The sequence below is a fragment of the Periplaneta americana genome, chromosome 12 (assembly GCF_040183065.1).
Source record: "Periplaneta americana isolate PAMFEO1 chromosome 12, P.americana_PAMFEO1_priV1, whole genome shotgun sequence".
NCBI lineage: Eukaryota > Metazoa > Arthropoda > Insecta > Blattodea > Blattidae > Periplaneta > Periplaneta americana.
The window spans coordinates 78,985,964-79,007,590 of NC_091128.1; the positions used below are offsets into that span (position 1 = coordinate 78,985,964).

The window sequence follows — 21,627 nt, forward strand, 5'->3', positions numbered from 1 at the left end:
ATAACTTTCAATAACAAGTGTTCTTCTTAAGGTAATATAAGTCTGCCTTTAGTATTCCTTTCCAAGAAGTGCAACAAAGGCATATAGTTACTAATGTTCTTTAAAAACTGAAGTTATCACTTCTGCTATTGCTGTACGGATGTCATTTAATTCATATGGATTCATGAAAAAATGGCAACGCTGTGTGTGAGACCTTTGCACGCGCTGCAGTTTTCTCGTTAATATTAATAACTAAACAATGACTGTGTTAGATATGTTAATTCTTTATTCATGCCGCGGGGAACGCCTAACAATTTATTATCTAAGCGTAAAAGCGCTTAATCTAATGAATATTTTGAATCTCAGAAATTTGTTTTCCGATTTATAGAAACACATTTTTCACGCTCAACATAGGGTTGTAACCTCTAAGCATTTGAGATAATTTGGCTGCTTTTAGCTAAACTAAGAATTTCTTAAAAGAGTTATAATAGTTTTCTGGGAAAATTTCACCGCAAAAATTAATGGAGCCTGAGAAATAACATTTTCATTTAAGTGTATGCAGGATCTCAAGATCTGAAAGCTTTCAAACAGGTATAATAAAACGGATATGAATATCGTCGCTTAAGAACCAATACCGCGTAACTGACAAAATGTAAATTTTACAGGAGAAGGAAAAAACCGAATAAAAACCATAAAAATAACGCAATAGTCTTGAAAAGTGGTGTATGGCTATGAAATAGCATAACTAATTTGTAACTAAGTGAAAATGGATTATCATGGCCGTAGACATTTGGCCATGTCACTTACGCGGTATTAGAACTCTGCCGTTGACTACATTTTGTTAGTTACGCGGTATTGTGAGGCAACTTTAGCAGCTTCAGGACACATTCTGACAAGCGTTTTCTTTGCGTGAAAACTGCCTTCTGGAAATATTATTCGTGCTCTTGTATATGTCAATGTGTTATCTGAATGTTGTCCTACCATCTGACTTGAGGTCAAGGTCGGTAGGCTGTAGCTTGAATCAGCACTAGATTACGTTCCAGACAATGATTGCTGTATTCTTAGTCAATCAAATGCTGAAACTATGGGAAAGGAAAAAGAAGACACAGTTCAATGTTTATTTTTATAATAATAATAATAATAATAATAATAATAATAATAATAATAATAATAATAATAATAATAATAATAATAATGACAATCTGATACCAGGTACTTTATTTTCACACTACGTATTTGGATAGATAAGTAGAATTGTTACTAAAACGTTGCTGACAAATATAATTTTATAATAAAATAATTACTAATAATAATAATATTAATATTATTATTATTATTATTATTATTATTATTATTATTATTATTATTATTGACAATGGACTTGACTGACTTACGAATAATGAAAAGAAAATCATAAAAATATAATAATGATGATAATTTTTCAGGCACAATATTCGTTAAACACAATAAAGAAATAATTATAGGCCTATGCTGAAATCACAAAAAGTAATCCTTGAGTAACCCTAGTGTGGAATACTATCATAAAAACTAAGGCACAATCGGTTCTACATACAATAATGTGACGGTAATTTAGGCAGGCTACTAATGCTCTTTTTTTTCTGTGCTTTTGCATGAGAACATGACTTTTTTTACAGACGGGACGCCATCAGTACTATTAGCTAACCAATATTGCACAGTTCATTCTTTAATTCCCAATGTACACAGAAACATCTTTTTGCAAACCTGAATTTTTTTTCTCATCAACTTTTAGGTTGTAGACAAATGTTCTCTTTCTTCTCGATTCAGAATTTGTATTGTCAGGTCTTTTCGTAGATTTGATACGTAAACGGTCCTCTGTTCCCAAGTCATAGTTTTCCAGAATGCCTGAAAGATGTCTTCTCTCATTAGAAATTAAATTACAGCCCCTTACTTTCGAATTTTGGCACATTTTATAACTACACTCTGGCCCCAAATTCCTTGCATCTCTTTCCGTATCATGTGTTACTTTGCCATTTTTCGATCTCTTGTAGCTAAGATAAGCTTCCTCTTCTATTCTAAGTTTTCTAATTTTCATTTTCTCCCACTTACCCTTTTGTGGCTTTGAACTTCTTTTTCTTTTCTGTCAAATTTCCATGAAACGCTTGTAGATTCTTCTCTTTACTTTTTCTGACGAATGTAAAGATGTAGAATAAGTAGCACTCACGAATTCTTCGCGGTCGTCTACATCTGAAGACGCATCCGAAATTTGGTGTAGGTCCTTCATTGACGGGGTATTGTCTTCAGTTTCTGTACTATCCTATTTCTAGCTGTATTATTTTAATAGTGTTGCTTTAAATCATACCAGACTGCATAATACGATCATAACATTACCGGTAACACTGGACGGATAATCCCTTATCTGCAGCAGCCCATTTCCAGAAGGACGGTTTTCTTTTGCATTTGAATTATCAGGCAGTACACCTACGAATAAGATGAGATTACTAGTGTTTATAAATGTGATATAAATGGCTTAAAAATGTGTAGTAAATATTATCATCAATTTAGATCTTCCTCCTACCGGAGGAAATGGAAGGAACCAAGCTCAGCACCACTGAATGTAGCGCAAATTATTTTAGCGGCCCATTCATGATTATTTATATCAAGTATTTAAATTAAGTTTGCTGTTATGATTCCGTAACTGAAGAAAAATAAACGTTTAATAACTGTGATACTTCTTATACCATACCTTTGTTAATGTTCACAGAAGTTTCTCCCGTCTTGAATGCAGAACATAGCACAGATAGGATTTCGTTCTCGCTAAACTGACTGTCGTCTGATTCATTGTCCATTTCTTCTCTTGTATATGTAGGCCTATATAATAATAAAATATTAAATGTACTATATTTCAGTGAATGCACTTGGAGATTCTGCGGCAATTCAGCTCAACTAACATTCAATTGACATTAGTGAAATAATTCTATTATATTTGCCTTTTAAATAATTGAAACTGAACACTTCTGTAATCTCAGAATATTACACACTGTTGATACAATTTTACAAGGCAGTAACGAGAACCAGCTTCCGTACTGAGGGCGCGCACAGAGTAGACATAATATCTGTTGTCAGATACGCGGTATTTCCTACAGACTTCTCGTGACTTCAGATACGCGGTATTGTACCCCCCTCTTTCGCACGCAGGCCATTCATGAAATCAAATTCCCGCGCTTGTCAATGCATGCAGATGACAGTGGAGGTACCATCTGTGCAAAAAAAACAGTTTTGACCAAAAATGTCAGTTACGCGGTATTGGTTCTTAAGCGACGATATATTCATCATTTGACCTGAGAACGTTTGCGTTCACATTCATTCATTTATAGTTTTCTGTCCAAGCGCTGGTCCTTTTGCAAACATAACACTCTCTCCAATCTTCCCTATCTTCTGCTTCCTTCTTAGTCTCCGTATATCATCCATACACCTTAATGCTGTCTATCATCTGATTCTTCTTCTGCCCTGAACTTTTCTGCGGTTCACCATTCCTTCCAGTGCATCCTTCAGTAGGCAGCGATCCAGCCAATTTCTTTTTCTCTTCCTGATCACTTTCGAAATCATTCTTTCTTCATTCACCTTTTCCAGCAAAACTTCATTTCTGATTGTGTCTGGCCATTTCATACGCTACATTCTTCTCCATATTCATATTTTAAATGTTTCTAGTAGTTTCTCTTCACTTCGCCGTAATGTCAATGATTGTTCTCCATAAAATTTCATATCCCACTCAAAGCACTTCACTAGTCTCCTCCTTAGTTCTTTTACAAAGGTCCCCAGGAGATGCTTGTTTTATTGTTATTACTTTAGTTCTCTTCCAGTAACCATGGTCTTCGTCTTGTTTGCATTTATCTTCATTCCATACTGCTTACAGCTGTCATTTAGCTTTAGTAGCATATTATCTCCTCTTCTGCTAACAACGCCATATCATCAGCAAATCTTATGTACTTTGTTCTTCTTTCTCTTATTATCACGCCTCCCATGTTCTGAAAATAGTTCTTCACTAAATGCCCCTAGTAGATGTTGAACAGGATAGGTGACAAAGGGCATCCTTGTTGTATCTTTCTTCTTATCCTATTTCCCTCTGGCATATCTTTTCCTAACTTGATTGATTCATTTCATATAAAGATTATTTAATATCTTCTTGTCTTTCCAATCCACACTAATTTTCATCAGGTTCCCCATACCTTTATTCCAATCCGCTCTGTTAATACTCTTATCTAGATCCACATATAGTACAGGTCTCGCAAGCAGAGAATATCGACGGAAGGAATGCGAATGAAACAATGCGATAAGGAACAGCGGGCGGCAGGAAAGGTCACGAGATAGCTTGAATGATATTCAAGAGTACAGTCGGAAGAGAAATGACATCGATAGAATCAGTCTTGCGTTGTGATAGTTACATCACGACTTTGGTTTGTTCTATTGCATGTGAATGCGTGTCTTGTATCGCACGGTATTATTATTTCATTCGTAAACATATGTTTAATTAGCTTGGAACTTTTCTCTTGCTACGTTCTCTATTTTCACAGCGATGTCCTCATTTTTTAATCTTCTTGGAAGAGACAGCACTTTCATCGGCCAGCACCTCTCGCCCCTCGACGTGCCTACATACACATGTCAAAACAGACAGCAACGCCAACATTGCTTTTCGGTAATCATTCCTTGCGCGAGCTATACATACCCTTGTTTATCTTTCCCTAGAAAAACTGCAGACATACTATACTGAGTCTTTCATTCACAAGTTCAATTTAATAAATGAAAACAATTGCATTGTAGTTGCTGAGATAGGATGTTTACTTTTGTAAACTAAGATAAAATTTTTGTAATAGAACGGAATTAAACAAGTAGAATACAAGGAGAACACAAGGATGCGGAAAGATAAGACGAATAGGAATAGGAGAAAAATAGGAATAAAGGAGAACAAGGAAAAAAACAAGAAGACAAGCAGAACAAGGGAAAGACGAGGAGAAGAAAGGGAACACAATGAGAAAGAAGAATACAAGTAAAAAAGGGGAATAAAATGAGGACAATATGAATATAATGAGAATAAAAGAAAGAAAAAGATAAAAGGGGAAGAAGAGGAAAATAAAGAGGAGACAAAGTAGAAAAGAATATGTAGAAGACAAACTGGTGAAACTGGCACCACACTCATTTGGAGAACTTTAAAATAATATTTTTTATTGTACTATTTAAACCGTACTGTAAGAAGAAAAATACTTTACAAACTTGAAATTTAAGTTACATGAGTAAGAACATATCTATCTGAACAGATTCTATGCCTCACAACACAATAAATCACTAACAATTGACATTTGAGACTATCAAATGCAAAACTCGCCTCATCCAGGTAAATTGATTTGTCAGAATACAGGAAAAACCGTTATGGATATGGACAGTTTTGCATTTGGCAGTAGTTTTCTGAGCTGTATGGAAGAGGAATTAGACAAGATTTGCACAAACCGACTATATCAGTAGATAGAGAGCTGCAAGAAGTACAACATCCCATATGTAACTCTTTTTTTTTTAATTTTGGATAAGGCGAGTTTTGCACTTGATAGCCTCATTTATTCACCCACATAGCAAGCCTGTCTACGACTGAACCTTAGCGAGATGTGTTAGAAAGAACTCGTTGTTCATACCCTTCTAAATACAGCTTGCTGCTGATATAACAGTGAAAGCTATTCCTCACAACATTCTCCAAATGTTAAAGAACATGAATTCATATTCACCTACAAAAACTTGGCACGACCTAAGAATGGTAGGCCTACTTCATATCAACAAACGCACGTGATCGTTTCTGTTATATATTATATTGGTGGTTTATTCGCGCGTAACATTTCTGGGTGCGGTAACACATAGCACAGTACAACCAAGTCAGTGTTGAAAATGGACGTGCATTTAAAATTATGGTTGGGAGGCCAGAGGGAAAAAGACCTTTGGGGAGGCCGAGACGTAGATGGGAGGATAAAACTAAATGGATATAAGGTGGGTGGGATATGATGATAGAGACTGGATAATCTTGCACAGGATAGGGACTGATGGCGGGCTTATGTGAGGGCGGCAATGAATCTCCGGTTTCCTTAAAAGCCATAAGTAAGTAGGAAGTAAAACGTTATAAATACAAATGTATGTAAATAGGAAGTTATAAATTATTAATTAAACATTATTGATTGAAGGTCTCCTATGACGCACTCTGGGCAACAACTCTATCTGTAAAGTGGTCAACACAACTGGCTTCATATGGATGAATGAACGGTCAAGTACCCGCCATTAGTATAAAAAAATTTCACTATTAAATTATTGTCAGCATATTACTCTATTTTATTAATAACTTAACGGTACCGTATATTATATTTTGGATATGATGATGGCAAGTTAATATGAGTGAGTCAATATACATTTATCAGTGTTATAATATTAGGCTCACATACAAATACATCAACATACTACACAATAAATTTCATATGACACAATAGTCAAACATGAAATGTAAACAAGTCTTCATATTTTAATATAATAACATTGATATTATTTACAAGAATATTTTAATTGGATTTAAATAATGAAGACTTGTAATTTTATATTAAACTTTGTATATTTATTTTTAAGCTTTTAACTTTATTGATATTAATGGTATGCAATTACAGAGTTTATTATATTATGAATGTAAAAAATGGTATCTGATGATGTCGCAAGTAAAAGCGACGAAAACGTTAATACGAAAAATTAAATGTGTAATATAAGGGTTCTATGCCTTATGTATAACATGTTACGTCATTGACGGAACAACATTAAAAGCACTTACTGAATTAATATAATTAGGCTAAATCAAACTAATAGAATTTACGTCAGTAACTTAGTCTCTGTCAAACAACGCGCCATTTCCTTTCGAATAAGATGCATGAGATGCTATCACGAAATAATCATCTGCCATAGGCTAGTAATCGTAAATCTATCCACAATTTGTCTGCAAGAGCGTCCGGCTACCACAAAAGCATATGTTTTGAAAGCATAAGAAAGAAGTTAAAATCTTCTATTAACTTTACTTAAATTAATACACTTAAACCAAAAATAAATAAATTTTAATTCCCATGATCATGAAAATAAATTAATTGTTCTATTATGGGTGATGCTCTATCCATTGTATCTTCTTCCTGATAACATGTTCAACAACACTTTGCTATCTTGAGGCCGCAACATCAGATAACCTAGGCCCTAGCTAATAGAAAACTGCGCACTTCAGATAGTTTGTATATCTTAATGTGATATACATTTTTTTCCACTTTTAAGTGGTTTACCTCGTTTATTGTATATTTTACTATAGATGAACCTGCAAGTTCTCCTGAAATAATATTCTATCCTACACCGGTAGACCACAACTTGAAAGGATAATATACACTATATTATCGTAACACATACCAAAATTCATTTTGTAAATTGTATTGATAAATAATTTACTGTCACAAAATATTTACAACACCGAATACAATTCACTCCACTTGCATAATAATATCACAATTTATTGATAAATGAATATTGCTCTCCAATAACTAGATCTATCACAATTCACAAATTCACTTTACTACTCGTAGCACTTCATAAAAGTGACCGATCAGCTGAAACTAAACTGCCCATCTGACATGCCTCACTTCAATTAAGTCTTAATCTGTAATTGTTATTCCTCTAAAATTACGAGATGCTGAGGTGAGGTAGGTCTTATACACATTCTGTGCGCGTATGGCATTATTAGTCATGATGAAGTCATTCAAAATGCAACCATTCTCTATCAGCATGGCGTTTCAGTACAAATATAAAACATTAGGTTAGCCCTACTACATATTACTGCATAGTGCAATAGTGTGTCCAAATTTCATGACAGGATCCCTGCTAGGGGAGTACGGTTCTTGCGGTGTAAGAGGAGAGAGTAAGCCAGTAACTCAGCGTTCTTCAAAGAGCAGGTGGATGGGAGTGGTGTCATTGGCCGGCTGCTACAAACAAGGCTCAGTCAATGGCCGGCCAGTTCCATGTCGGAGATAGGTTGTAAGAGTGGGGGAAAAACTCGCATTCCTTGCTCGGATCTTCTCGTGAAATGCGGACTGTACTTTAATCTGACCGCAGTGTACAACTTTTCCGTGTTTTGTATTAATGTGCTTTACTTTTTATTTAAATGAAAATATTTGTATATACTGTTCCTAATATAAATTAGTAGATAAGCTTTCGTTTAATACTTGTAAACTGCAATAATGCAATTAAAAAAAAAAACAGAAACCATTTATAAGGAGGGACTAGTTCTCTAATTGCGCATTGGTGTACTTGGTGTGTAACCAATTGCGAGTGCGTGCCATGTATAAACAAATCAAAATGTGATTTTCGTCCACCTAGACTAGGAAAATTGCACACTCTGCAACGTCACACGGCAGCAAATAGCAAGCGGTTCAAAACTAGGTTACATTTAAAAATGATTTCGCGTAAGAATATCACACTAATTAAATTGTTTCAACAGCTATTTTATTGGTAACGGTAACCATTTAATATTAGCGGACGGCGACATTTTTAACCCTTCGTTACTCGCGTTAAAATCCGTAACGCCAGTACTCACCTGGATTACAATGGTAATCCACATTTGTTTTTGTTTACAGACAAGGTTTAAACATTGGAATTAGATTTAAATGTTAAGAAATATATTGTTTTCAGTTATTACAGTAATAAGAATAGATATGGTACGCATAACGGAACGTATTAAATATAAATATTAATAATGAAATGGATAGTACACAAATTGCATTCAAGTGACATGTTTGCATAATATTTCAACACTGGTCGTGTCTTTGAGTCATAATTTATTGTTGCATCATAGTTATGAGTTAGTTCACTATCATCATAATTATGTAGGTTATCTAGCATTGTTGCTCACTCGATGTTTGAAGGTCATCTGAACTCTTGATCTCTCTTAATCTCTCCCACGGGAAACGCAAGTTCACTACTGCTGACCTTACTTACGTCATATTTGATAACCGAATACCTCACTCAGGGGTGTAGCAATGAAAAAATTCAGGGATGTAACAATCATTCTCACTTCACTTGTAATATTTTACAGATGTTTTTGTGTATTGTAAGAAGGATATTGATGCACTTTCATGTTTATGTTTGCATTTCACACTTTACACACGTGAGTCTAATCTACATCTGATTCAATTATCTGAGTAGGCCTATGCATTTCTTCTACACAGTTCAAACAAATTACATCAGAATGAGTAGGACAAATTCTCTTCAAGCACTGGGAACAAGACTGTCTTGTGCTCTTGTTTCTTGTTCTACCACACATGTAGCACCTACCAATACCTTCTGGCCGTGTTCCTTCTTCTTGACCTGTTTGTGGAATGCCTAACAGTTGCTCTCCTCTTCTCTTTATTTCTCTTGGAATTGTCTGTTGGGTGATACGCTCGGAAATTAGTGGCTTCATTAGGTCCAGAGCAAGGGTTTTTAGGAAGTTTTTCCGTAGAATTTTTTGTTTGTTTGCAGAATAAACAACAAGAGCATTGACACCTGCTATGCTTAGTAAGTCAAAGAAAATAGTCAGAGGCCAGCGGCGTGAATTTCTGCTTACATCATAGGCTGAGCATAACTGATCCAGGACATCCACAGCACATTTAGTTCTATTATAGAAAGATATTATTTCAGGCTTCTGGCTTCCTCCTGTTTCCTCATCCATTGCCTTATCATAATGCATGGTTGATAATGCTAACACTGTTTTGTTTTTCTTTGGTACATACGAAATAATTGTGCAGTTTTCATTGAATCCAAACAAAGTACTGTTAACTTCCCTGTCTTGAGTAGTTGTGAAATGAGGAGGGATTTCTCTTTTGTTTTTTTCAAGGTTCCTACAAGTGTAATTTTGTCATTTTCTAGAAGATCTAAACACAGAGGTATGCTCGTGAACCAGTTATCGGTTCCTTTGATGGGATGAACCAGCCTCTTCACCACTGCATGTGCACTGTTACTTTGGTGAAATGGACCATCTGGTTGAATACCAGCATAAATTTCCAAGTTATGAGTGTAATATGTTTTCACATCCACCATAGCAAAAATTTTGATCCCATATTTTGCTGGTTTAGTAGGTATATACACTTTCATGGGACATCGTCCTCTGAATGCAACCAACTGCTCGTCTATAGTTACATATTCGCTTGGAATGTAGCACCTTTGTGAATTCTGAACAAATAACTCGAACACTTCACGTACAGCAGCCAGTTTATCAATTTCTTTCCTTTCCTTCCTGTCATGAATGTTATCAAAGCGTAGACATCGTAACAAAAATTGGAATCTATTGTAGGTCATAGTCAGGTAAATTGACTCTATACCTGTTCCATTTTTATCCCATAGTTCTCTTACGTTCAGTCTTCCCGATTTCAAAGCACCGGCAAGATACAAAATACCTAAGAGTGCTCGAATTTCAACGTCATTTGTTAATTTGCAATCTCTGTCACGTCCGTAATTACGCTTCACTTTTTCAATATAAATATTAGTACACCTTACTATTACATTGATTATTGTCTGATCAATAAAGCAGTCAAAACACTCTGTGTGTGTCCGCGCATTTTTTGCAGCTCTTTTAGGGCCCGGTAAATGAATCACTATATTTTGTGCTCTTCTTCTCCCTCGTAGAGATACTGGTTCTTCCTGCCAAATTGTAGTGTTGTCTCTTCCCGTATAGCAGTTTCCATCATTTATAGACATTAGTCTTTCATCACCATCACCATAATCATCATCCTCCTCCTCATTGTCTTGTTCTGAATTAGAATCGTGAACTTCATTCAAAAGATCTTCTTTGTTGCTTTCATCATCACTTTCATTTTCAATGCCAACATCCAGATCTTCATCTAGCCACTTGCAAATATTGCTTGTATTTTCCGTACCCATTGGAGCCAACTACAAAGAGGATTGAACGATATCACACACTTTTTTCATAAAGTTCCTGCATTGCATCACTCATAACCATATAAAAACTATTTCACTTACCTGAGCAAGAAACTGACGTCAGTACTCGCGTGGATTACAATGGTAATCCACTCGGAAAAACTGCGTATAACTTGATAAAACTCCGTATAACTTTCCAAAGCGTTGCGACAAATACGTCTAAACACCAGTAATGCCTCACTTAGACTGTGACGAGAAATTGCATTGACGCTCAGCTACGCAGTGCTGCAGGCGGTGACGTAATACAGGATTAAATATCAGTGGATTACTATTGTAATCCACGCGAGTACTGAAGGGTTAAAAAATATGTTGTAAACTCTCCAAGACTATAAATTAGGATGCAAAATTGAACTGCAAATAATTAAGTCGATGGAAGTGGTGGGATTTGTAATAATTGTTGTGATAAGTCTAGTTAAAAATAGAAAAAGATGTCTGTACGAAGCAACGAAGTTGTTCACAGCACATTTTTAACTTCATAATACTTGACAATTAATATTTGAGGAGAAAAATTCGCTCCGGCGCAGGGGATAGAACCTGGGTCCTTGGTTCTACGTACCAAGCGCTCTGACCACTGAGCTACGCCGAATTCAATCCACAGCACCGGATCGAACTCTCCTCCTTCAATGTTTCCCTTTTGGCCTGTCTCCAAGTTAGGCATATATGTTGACGTTTTATGTCCAAGTCAACTGCCATTATACAAGGGGCGCACTCAGCTGAGTGACTTTTGGCCGGGATTCCGCAGTTAAGTGCACAGTAATCTGTACAAAATATGCACTGCTAGCTATGAGAATCCCGGCTAAATAAGTCACTCAGCTGACTGCGCCCCTTGTATAATGGCAGTTGACTTGGACATAAAACGTCAACATATATGCCTAACTTGGAGACAGGCCAAAAGTGAAACATTGAAGGAGGAGAGTTCGATCCGGTGCTGTGGATTGAATTCGGCGTAGCTCAGTGGTCAGAGCGCTTGGTACGTAGAATCAAGGACCCGGTTCGATCCCCGGCGCCGGAGCGAATTTTTCTCCTCAAATATTAATTGTCAATATCACAGATATTATTCCGTAGGACAAATTAATTAATCTTTAATATTTTTAATTTTTTTGCTCAAAATGTCTTCAGAAATACGCTCCTTAAAGGACGGTAAATCCTCGTGAATCACCCTGTATGGAACTGTCCATAAATGAAAATGCCCACACTATATTAATGTCCGCTTAAATAACTGTCGACTGCAAAAAATGCCCAATTAATTAAATATATACTACATAAATTTAATTACATAAATGTCCAATTAAAAAAGGTCCAATAAGTTATATTTTTCATAACCTTACTCAACTTCTTCGCCTTGTGCTTCTAGCTGTATACGAAATTTTAAGCTGTATGATATACCACGCATGATGAATTAATCAATGACGCACTTAGCCTGCCTTGGACTGAAGTGTGGAACTTACCAGACATTGACGACAAAATCGAAAAATTTAACGACCTAGTAATTCAGTTATACGATAAACACGCACCCTTGAAAACCAGACGAGTTGGTAGACACCCTGCGCCTTGGATGTGCGATGCCATAAAATTACTCATGACAGACAGAGACACTGCTTATCGTAAATTCAGACGGAGCAAGGACGAATTAGATTTTAATACTTACAAAGTTTTAAGAAATAAATGTAATCAAGCAGTAAGAAATGCTAAATTACGCCATGCACATTCCCTTATTCTACCTTCGGTCAGTGCGAAAGAATTGTGGCGTAACCTTAATAACCTGGGTCTAACAAAAGCAAAGCCTCGGGTAGATAACATCAACTTGTCACTCAATAGTCTAAATGAACATTTTGTCACTGCTCCACCTGAACCATTACATAAGCAAGAGACTCTTGAATTTCTCAGATCTTACCCCCAACCTGTGTGGGATAAATTCTTCTTTAAATACATTAACCCGACTGACGTAATGAAGACGCTGCGACGTATGAAATCTAAAGCCCAAGGTATAGACAATATAAATATCACTCTCCTGTATAAAATAATAGATGTGATCCTGCCGACCGTCACTCATATATTCAATGCATCTATTATGACTGGGTCCTACCCCTCTCTCTGGAAAATGGCATTAGTGAAACCTTTACCTAAATCTAACACACCTTCTACAGTAAACCAATACAGACCTATATCAATTCTTCCCACTCTTTCAAAAGCATTAGAACATATTGTACATGGACAACTTATGAACTATCTCGACGAACACAAACTCCTTGATGACTATCAATCGGGTTTTAGACATGGACACAGCACTTCTACAGCCCTACTTAAAGTGACTGAGGACATCCGTGAAGCTATGGATAGGGGTGAAGTAACGGCACTAACTCTTCTCGATTTCAGCAATGCCTTTGGTTCTGTTGATATCGACTTGCTTCTTGCAAAGATGAAGGCTTTGCACCTGTCAGACAATACCTTGAGCTGGATGGACTCCTACCTACGTGACCGCCAACAATGTGTTTCACTTGATAATCAATTCTCCCAATGGAGATGCACAAAGGCGGGAGTGCCGCAGGGCTCCGTATAGGACCACTACTTTTCTCTATCTACATTAATGACGTATCAAAGAACTTACAGTATTGCCGATATCACCTCTATGCCGACGACCTACAACTTTACATACATTCCAGACCCAATACGATCAATGAATCGATTGACAAGTTAAATTGTGACCTAGCCACTGTCTCCACTTGGGCGGCCAATTTCGGACTCGCACTTAATCCAAGTAAGACTCAAGCCATAATTATTGGACATAAGCGTTTAGTTAACTCCCTTAATAACAGTAATCTTTCAGTTGTTACCCTTAACAACACGCTAATCCCTTATTCATCTGTCGTAAAAAATCTTGGCTTCTTTTTTGATAATAATCTAAGTTGGAATTTTCAAGTTAAAGAAACGATAAAAAAAAAATCTGTTCCTCCATTCACTGTTTGAGTCGCTTGAGAAACTTCTTGCCCCAGCAACTAAAACTTACCCTAGTGCAAACCCTAGTAACGCCGCACTTCGATTATTGTGACGTTTTGTTAAGTGACCTAAGTTCTGAATTGTCAGTCAAGTTACAGCGAGCTCAGAATATGTGCGTCAGATACGTGTGCAACATCCGACGGTATGATCACATATCACCATCCTTCGCAAGTCTCTCGTGGCTCCGACTTAAAGAACGTAGAACTTTACACTCTTTGTCTTTACTCTTTCGAATTCTGCACACTTCAACACCAAATTACCTTTCGTCTCGTTTCTCTTATCTATACTCTAACCACGACGTAAATACCAGATCACTTATCTGTGGCACGCTAAGTATACCTCTTCATAGAACATCTTGTTATTCATCATCTTTTACAATATCCACCTCGCGTCAATGGAATTCCTTGTCACAAAGTATTAGGGGCTGCAAGACAATAAACACCTTTAAGAACAGCTTAAAAGATAACCTTATTAGCATTTCACTCCAATCATACTGATTTAAACTATCACTGACTACATTGTTACTTTTTTCTTTAGTCATCATCCTGATTGTGCTGTATTTTAATTGTCTCGTAATAATCTCTTTCTATTACCTAATATTATTTGAAATATATTAACATTCTATGTATTTTAGTTTAATTCTGCTACACAGTTTATTTCAGTGTTTAATTAATAGTTCATAGTATTTTGTTGTTTAATTTGTAAATAACTTTTGTATACATGTAACTCTCATCTAAATCAAATTGTTGGATTCTTTGTAAGTTCATGCATATGTATATACACTTTTTGCTGGTTGAGTGGAAGAGAAGGCCTTACGGCCTTAACTCTGCCAGCTAAAATAAATCATTATTATTATTATTATTATTATTATTATTATTATTATTATTATTATTATTATTATTATTATTATTATTATAAATAGCGTTTAACGTCATAGTTGTTTTTATATTCATTGTACCTCCTTATTGTTTTGTGTTCTCCTTTGGTTGGCAATACAATATAGGAGGCCTAGTGTTTACGTGGTCTGCTTGGATTTGAGTTATCATAATTTCGTTCTGGATGTTTTGTAGTTGAGTTCTATTTTGTTCATCATTTATATTTCACTTAAGTCTGTTTCACTCAGGAAGGCTTACCTAAATTTCATAATTTTCATTTTGTCCGATGATCTTTTTCACAATTTAGGATGGGCTTCAGTCTGCCCTTTCTGCAGTCCTTTCCCTTAGTGTCGCATTGACCCATACATCTTCAACTGCAGCAGGATCTGCTTCAAGCAGATATTGTCTTCGTCGATCTATTAACATCGTTATGTTATCCAGATCTGAATTACTTATACATCTAGCATTACAAGTTTTTCTTTCCACACACCGCTAACACAATTTATGGCGAAGATTTATAATACTATAGAGAAGTTGTATAACTTTGAATAAACGCTCTCTGCAGAGGCTGGCGGTACTATGGACCGTCATTTTTTGTTTGGTTATAGAAAAGCAGACTGTGCTGTGCTTAACACGTTTTAAAATGGTCAGTTTGGTGTAAAATAATTTTTAATGCTGTAACAATGCCGGCTGTGTGTTCAAACTGCACACACACAGAGCCAACAAAACAGAAGATACAGTATATCTTATTTTACGTAAGGGCATAAGCTTCGTAAAGCATACTTCTTTTGGTGTGTATTATTTTGTAGGCTTGTACAATGTACGGATGGAGATGTCAGTATATTCAATTACAATGAAATTCTTGATGCAAGTAAATATTATGAAAACAAACAGTCCTTTAACATCCCCTTAAACTTCTTATTCCAAATTTGAAATTATGTCAAGTGGTAATTTGGTTATAATAACCGGAAACTTTGAATAATATGTCCCGTAGTTTTCAATGAATACTTCATTCCATATTCCTGTATGATATAATTTCAATAATAATATTTCACAACGTTTCTATTATTATTGTTACTTATGTATTTGTATTAATTCTAGACTTGGGTTAGTGGAAGAGAAAAGCTTAACTCTGCCAGATAAAATAAAATAAATTAATAATAATAATAATAATAATAATAATAATATTGTTATCATCATCATCATCATCATTATTATTATTATTATTATTATTATTATTATTATTATATTTTTCGGATTCATTAATACTTAATTTCAACATTTCGCTATTGTTTGTTTTAAAAACTGATTTATAAATGAAGAAAGCAGTAATGGTTAAAACTTTAAAATTTATAAAAATGTCTTATTCCCTTGGATTTAAATTAAAAGTAAAAACTGATTTACAAATAAAGAAAGAATTAATGGTTAAAACTTTAAAATTTCTAAAAATGTCTTATTCACTTGGATTTAAATTAAAAGTAAAAACTGATTTATAAATAAAGAAAGAAGTAATGCTTAAAACTTTAAAATTTCTATAAATGTCTCATTCCCTTGGATTTAAATTAAAAGTAAAAACTGATTTATAACTAAAGAAAGAAGTAATGGTTAAAACTTTAAAATTTCTAAAAATGTCTCATTCTCTTGGATTTAAATTGAAAGTAAAAATTGATTTATAAATAAAGAAAGAAGTAATGGTTAAGACTAAAATTTCTAAAAATGTCTCTATCCTTTGGATTTAAATTAAAAGTACCGTAAATCGCAATAATCGTTTCTGGATGATTATACCTCTGAATATAGGTTGCATTGCCCCAGAGAATTATAAGATAAGACGGACCAAGCATATGCGAAATATCTATTTAATAAGTTTGTACGATCAAGAATTTAGTTCTTATTGTCTTTATAATGCGTAGGGTTCTTTTTGTTAACAAAGAGGAAACTCAGCACACACAATTTGCCATTATTTTGACAAATGTAAGAACAGTTTTATTTTACAAAAGTTTCAGCCTACAATAGTTGCGATCAATATATTTTGTTTCAAATTACAGTATATTAGACTACACAATGTGTCCATTACGCGAAAAGAAGGTAGCGAGCTGTGGCTCCTGTTGTTTCTGATAACGTTAACCGTAACTATCTTATCTTTTCAATAAATGTGGTGAGTTATGATTATGAGTAACTTTCTATTAGTGTCATTGTTTAACTATTATTTTGCATGCTAAGGGATTATTTGTAGTTTTAATAATTATTACAGTTTTCTAAAAATCCCTGTGTTACATTCAATTATGGAGTTAATTTTTCTAAATAATTATTGAATCTTTTAACCTTTCCTGTATTTCATTCCTATTAATTACAAACCGTCGCCTCTCTTAAAATCACTTTGAGCAGTGAATTAGGCCTACATGGTTTTACATTAGGTTAGATTAGCTGTAAGGCAATTAAATTTGTGACGAAGCCAAAAATTATGCGCTCTTGTTCGTTTGCCGAATACCTTGATCCGTCTTTAGATGCTTTGGTTTGATTTCATTGAATGTAACTTCTAATTTAATATCTGGGCTATATTTAGTGACACCAATACAACAATATGATGAAACAAGTCTTGTGCGTTTTTAAATTTTTGTACTTATTAACATCTAGGCTTAATATGTAGCTCAATTTACAATAATACCAACTTCATCACTGTAATTTCCTACAACATTCGAGTCACGCCCCTTTGTTTTAACCAAACAAATCATGGCGGACTAATGTTCTATTGTTTCCAACCAGAAGGCGTTGTAGCCGATAGATGGATGGATGGATGGATGGATGGATGGATGGATGGATGGATGGATGGATGGATGGATGGATGGTTGGATGGATGGGTGGGTGGGTGGGTGGGTGGATAGATAGATAGATAGATAGATAGATAGAGATAGAGATAGAGATAGATAGATAGAGATAGAGAGATAGATAGATAGATAGATAGATAGATAGATAGATAGATAGATAGATAGATAGATAGATAGATAGATAGATAGATAGATAGATAGATAGATAGATAGATAGATAGATAGATAGATAGATAGATAGATAGATAGATAGATAGATAGATAGATTATTAGGTTATTTTACGACGCTTTATCAACAGCTTAGGTTATTTAGCGTCTGAATGAGATGAAGGTGATAATGACGGCGAAATGAGTCCGGGGTCCAACACCGAAAGTTACCCAGCATTTGCTCATATTGGGTTGAGGGAAAACCCCGGAAAAAACCTCAACCAGGCAACTTGCCCCGACCGGGAATCGAACCCGGGCCACCTGGTTTCACGGCTAGACGCTCTAACCGTTACTCCACAGGTGTGGACAATAGATAGATAGATAGATAGATAGATAGATAGATAGATAGATAGATAGATAGATAGATAGATAGATAGATAGATAGATAGATAGATAGATAGATAAGTGCATTTACTGATGCATAATAAATAATACAAACTCATGTACACAAGATCTTTCGCACGAGCCCGTACGGCCATTCATGCTATAACTATGCACAGTTTGAAATTTCAAAACGAAAATAAAATAAGTCAGGGGAAGAAGTAGAGGTAACCACTCTGTAGTAATATAATTCGTTGATTCATGGCTATCTCTACTTGTCGAATGACAGTGGTACATGTATGCATCTTTTATCATTTTTTTTTGCAAATGAGTGATTTGAGGCATTAAGTTAATTAAAGTTTGTAACAGAAAATTTCCCGAATTTGCTCAGCAACGGCTATAATGCGATATAATGCATTGAAAATTTTTGTTCAAAGACATTCAGTAGTGGACATTTTTCTGTTTGTCCATGGAAATTTTTTCCTTGGAAAATTTTCACTGTAAATTTTTGCGTATGGACATCTTTTCCTCTGGACGTTTTGGATTGGACATTTTAACCTCGAAGCGAGACTATTTATTATGCCACGTGAAGGATTTTTTTTTAAACCTTTGGAAACTCAGTTGAACGTAGCAATGTGTGTGGTGAACCGCGCGCCTTGTGATGTTACTAAAACTGATCGAGGATAAATAATATTATTTATTTACACGCATTCGAGAAATCTGAATAGTGACGATCATTATTTCTGTTTCAGTTAAAATGCTTCAAGATATCAAGAATTTGTACAATAATTGCAGTCGTTACTGGGATGAAGTCACGGGTAAGTAGTAGAATCTTGTAATAAATCTAGTATTAGGAATTTTTGTTTCCTATTTACTTTTGCAAAGGCTCTGTTGGAGCGATTTTCTCGAAGTATTGACTTTGCTGCCATTGTAGAAATTTTTCTTCCAATTGTGAAACAATGTGAAATTCTTGGTGAGTAGGAAAACTAGCTCTCGTGTACAGAAGACTCTGATTCATAGAATTATCTGTTGTTAGAAAAAAAGTAATTAGGCTTGGAATATTATGTGTGAGCTATTACTCACTTTTCAACAAATATATCAGTTTTAAATACGCTAAGTAGGCTTACATACTTTCGCAAATAGGAAAAAAAAAGGTTTTTTTATGTGACACGTAAATTTAATAACATACATGGTTGGTCGTCATAACCTTTGCCTAGAAGTCCAACGTAAAAGCAAACTCACGTAAACTCCTTTGGCTGTTATACATAGACCTATTCACATCATTTATTTGTGTGTCCATAATTTACTCCCGGAGAGCAAGCAATCTTATGTGGATTACACTGCGTAACAAATTTTAACTTTTTTTTTTTTTTTTTTTTTTTTTTTTTGCGCTGGGCATGTGATACATGTTTTCTATATAATTTGAGCCTCCTGAATACGAATATAATAAAAAACTGTTGTTGGTTACGATCTTTGAGAAATTTTCGAATTTATATCTATTCAAAATACTGCTATATATATATATAAATAATGACAATAACGTTAAATATTCACTGTTCAGAAGATTACAGCTTTCTTTTTCTGCATTTTCTTCCATACTGGGCATCAGATAAATCATGAGATAAAGTTCAACAATTCTCTGCTAGCACATTGGCACTCCACTGTCCTTGGTATCTTTTTTCCATAGTTGAAATTTCTTGATGAAAGCGCTCACCATACTCATCACTGAAATCATCACAATTCTCGGGGGAAAAGTCAAGATGGAAGTGAAGGAAGTGAATTTTCAGGCACATGTTACAACCCACAGTTTCATAAGCCAGCAGTAAATTTTGCACAAGTTATTCATAGTTCTCACCTCTACGGTTACCCAGAAAACTTAATACAATCTACTTGAATGCAATCCAGGCGGCTTTCTCTTTTCCTTCCAACAAAGATTCGAAGTGATTGTCCATTATTTCTCTAATTTGTGGTCCATTGAAAGCTCCCTCTTTTATTTTCGAGTCACTAATTGCAGGAAATTTTTCATGGATTCATTTAAGTGCTTCAGCTTTATGATTCATCCCTTTAACAAAATTCTTTATTAACTGTAACTTAATGTGTGAAGGGAGTAAAATTACTTTACTTTGAGGTACAATGGGTTGATGTACAATATATTTCTTCCTTGGCTCTAGTCATTGTCGTTTTATTCTATAATGCTTATCTCGAGCGCGACTGTCCCATTCGCACAGAAAGCAGCAAAAGTTTGTGTAGGTAGCGTAATTGCATTCCAAGAAGCAATGCTACAACTTTCAAATCCGCACATATAAACCATTCGTACTTTGAATATTATCATTAAAATACACTTTAAAGAAATACACGTCTTACACAGAATATTAACACCACGGAAATCTCCTAGTAAAGAGAAGTGATTTCATATAGAAAATCTGTTTCTCCCCTCCAAATGGAACCGAAAAGGGCAATAAAACAATTTCCGCTTCTAGAAGTCGTTTTGACAAGGTGGTCTATTGCAATATATAAAGTACAGTAATGTCATTAAAGCTCACAATGAAAGAAATGCACATCTCAAGTAAAATCAGGTAAACTCAAGCGAAGAGAAATAAAATAATTTTAGTTTCTACAAGTGCTTCTAACATGGTGGCCTACTTATACTAATATTGTTTTCACATAATGGGTCGTCACATTTGTAAAACAAAAAGTAGTTACACACGAAATACGGTAATTTTAAAAAAAAATAGAATGCGTATAAAATGAATTATACTGTGCATCTCGAAAACCCAAACTGATGGAACATTTTGGTGGTTATTTTTGAATTCAGGAGGTCGAAATTAGTAATAATTTGTTATTTTTATGTCTCGCGCAAAATGGCTGTTGACCAGTGTTATCATAGGGGGTGTATAATGGAATTACGATTATTTCAGGAAGGTTTTGTAAGATCCTTGTAACACCCTTGACCCTCACTATAAAGCACTATGGTTTAAAGCAGACACAACGCAACAACAGAATTTCTTCGGGAACGCAAAATGGTCTGATGTATCACCAGATCTTAACGTGACTGAGCATTTTTAGGCAGTATTGAAGGCTGAAGTATAGACTCTGATGATGCAGGAAGAGGACATAATAAATATTTCTGGCTCACACTGATGGCACACATCTCAGCGGTTCTAAAGGTCTTGCAATATTTTCGACAGTATATGTCTTTAAAATCAGACCGACACATGGGGTACCAGAACGAAAGAGCGAAGTAACATTTACAGGGTGATCCATTCAGACATTTTAATTTCATGACTAATAACACGATTTAAATATGGTCTCGTTCTATCAGGTATACGATCACGATGGGAGCATGACCTTGAGTTTGCGCCGTGCATTGGCGAGGCACGGCTATAGTTCCGTGGTGACTGGCGGACATTTTGGACCTGGAC

General features: G+C 35.1%; 1 protein-coding gene across 3 annotated transcripts in view; it reads left to right on the forward strand.

The window, feature by feature from the left end:
- Positions 1-21,627, forward strand: part of LOC138710592 (very long chain fatty acid elongase 7-like) — an 86,231-nt gene that overhangs the window by 17,035 nt on the left and 47,569 nt on the right. For all 3 annotated transcript variants that reach the window (XM_069841587.1, XM_069841586.1, XM_069841588.1), the window contains exon 3: positions 18,958-19,023. Coding sequence is in view for 2 of the 3 variants with exons in the window: in XM_069841586.1 (XP_069697687.1) it covers positions 18,963-19,023 (61 nt within the window). In the remaining variant the exon portion in view is untranslated. The remainder of the gene's footprint in view (positions 1-18,957; positions 19,024-21,627) is intronic.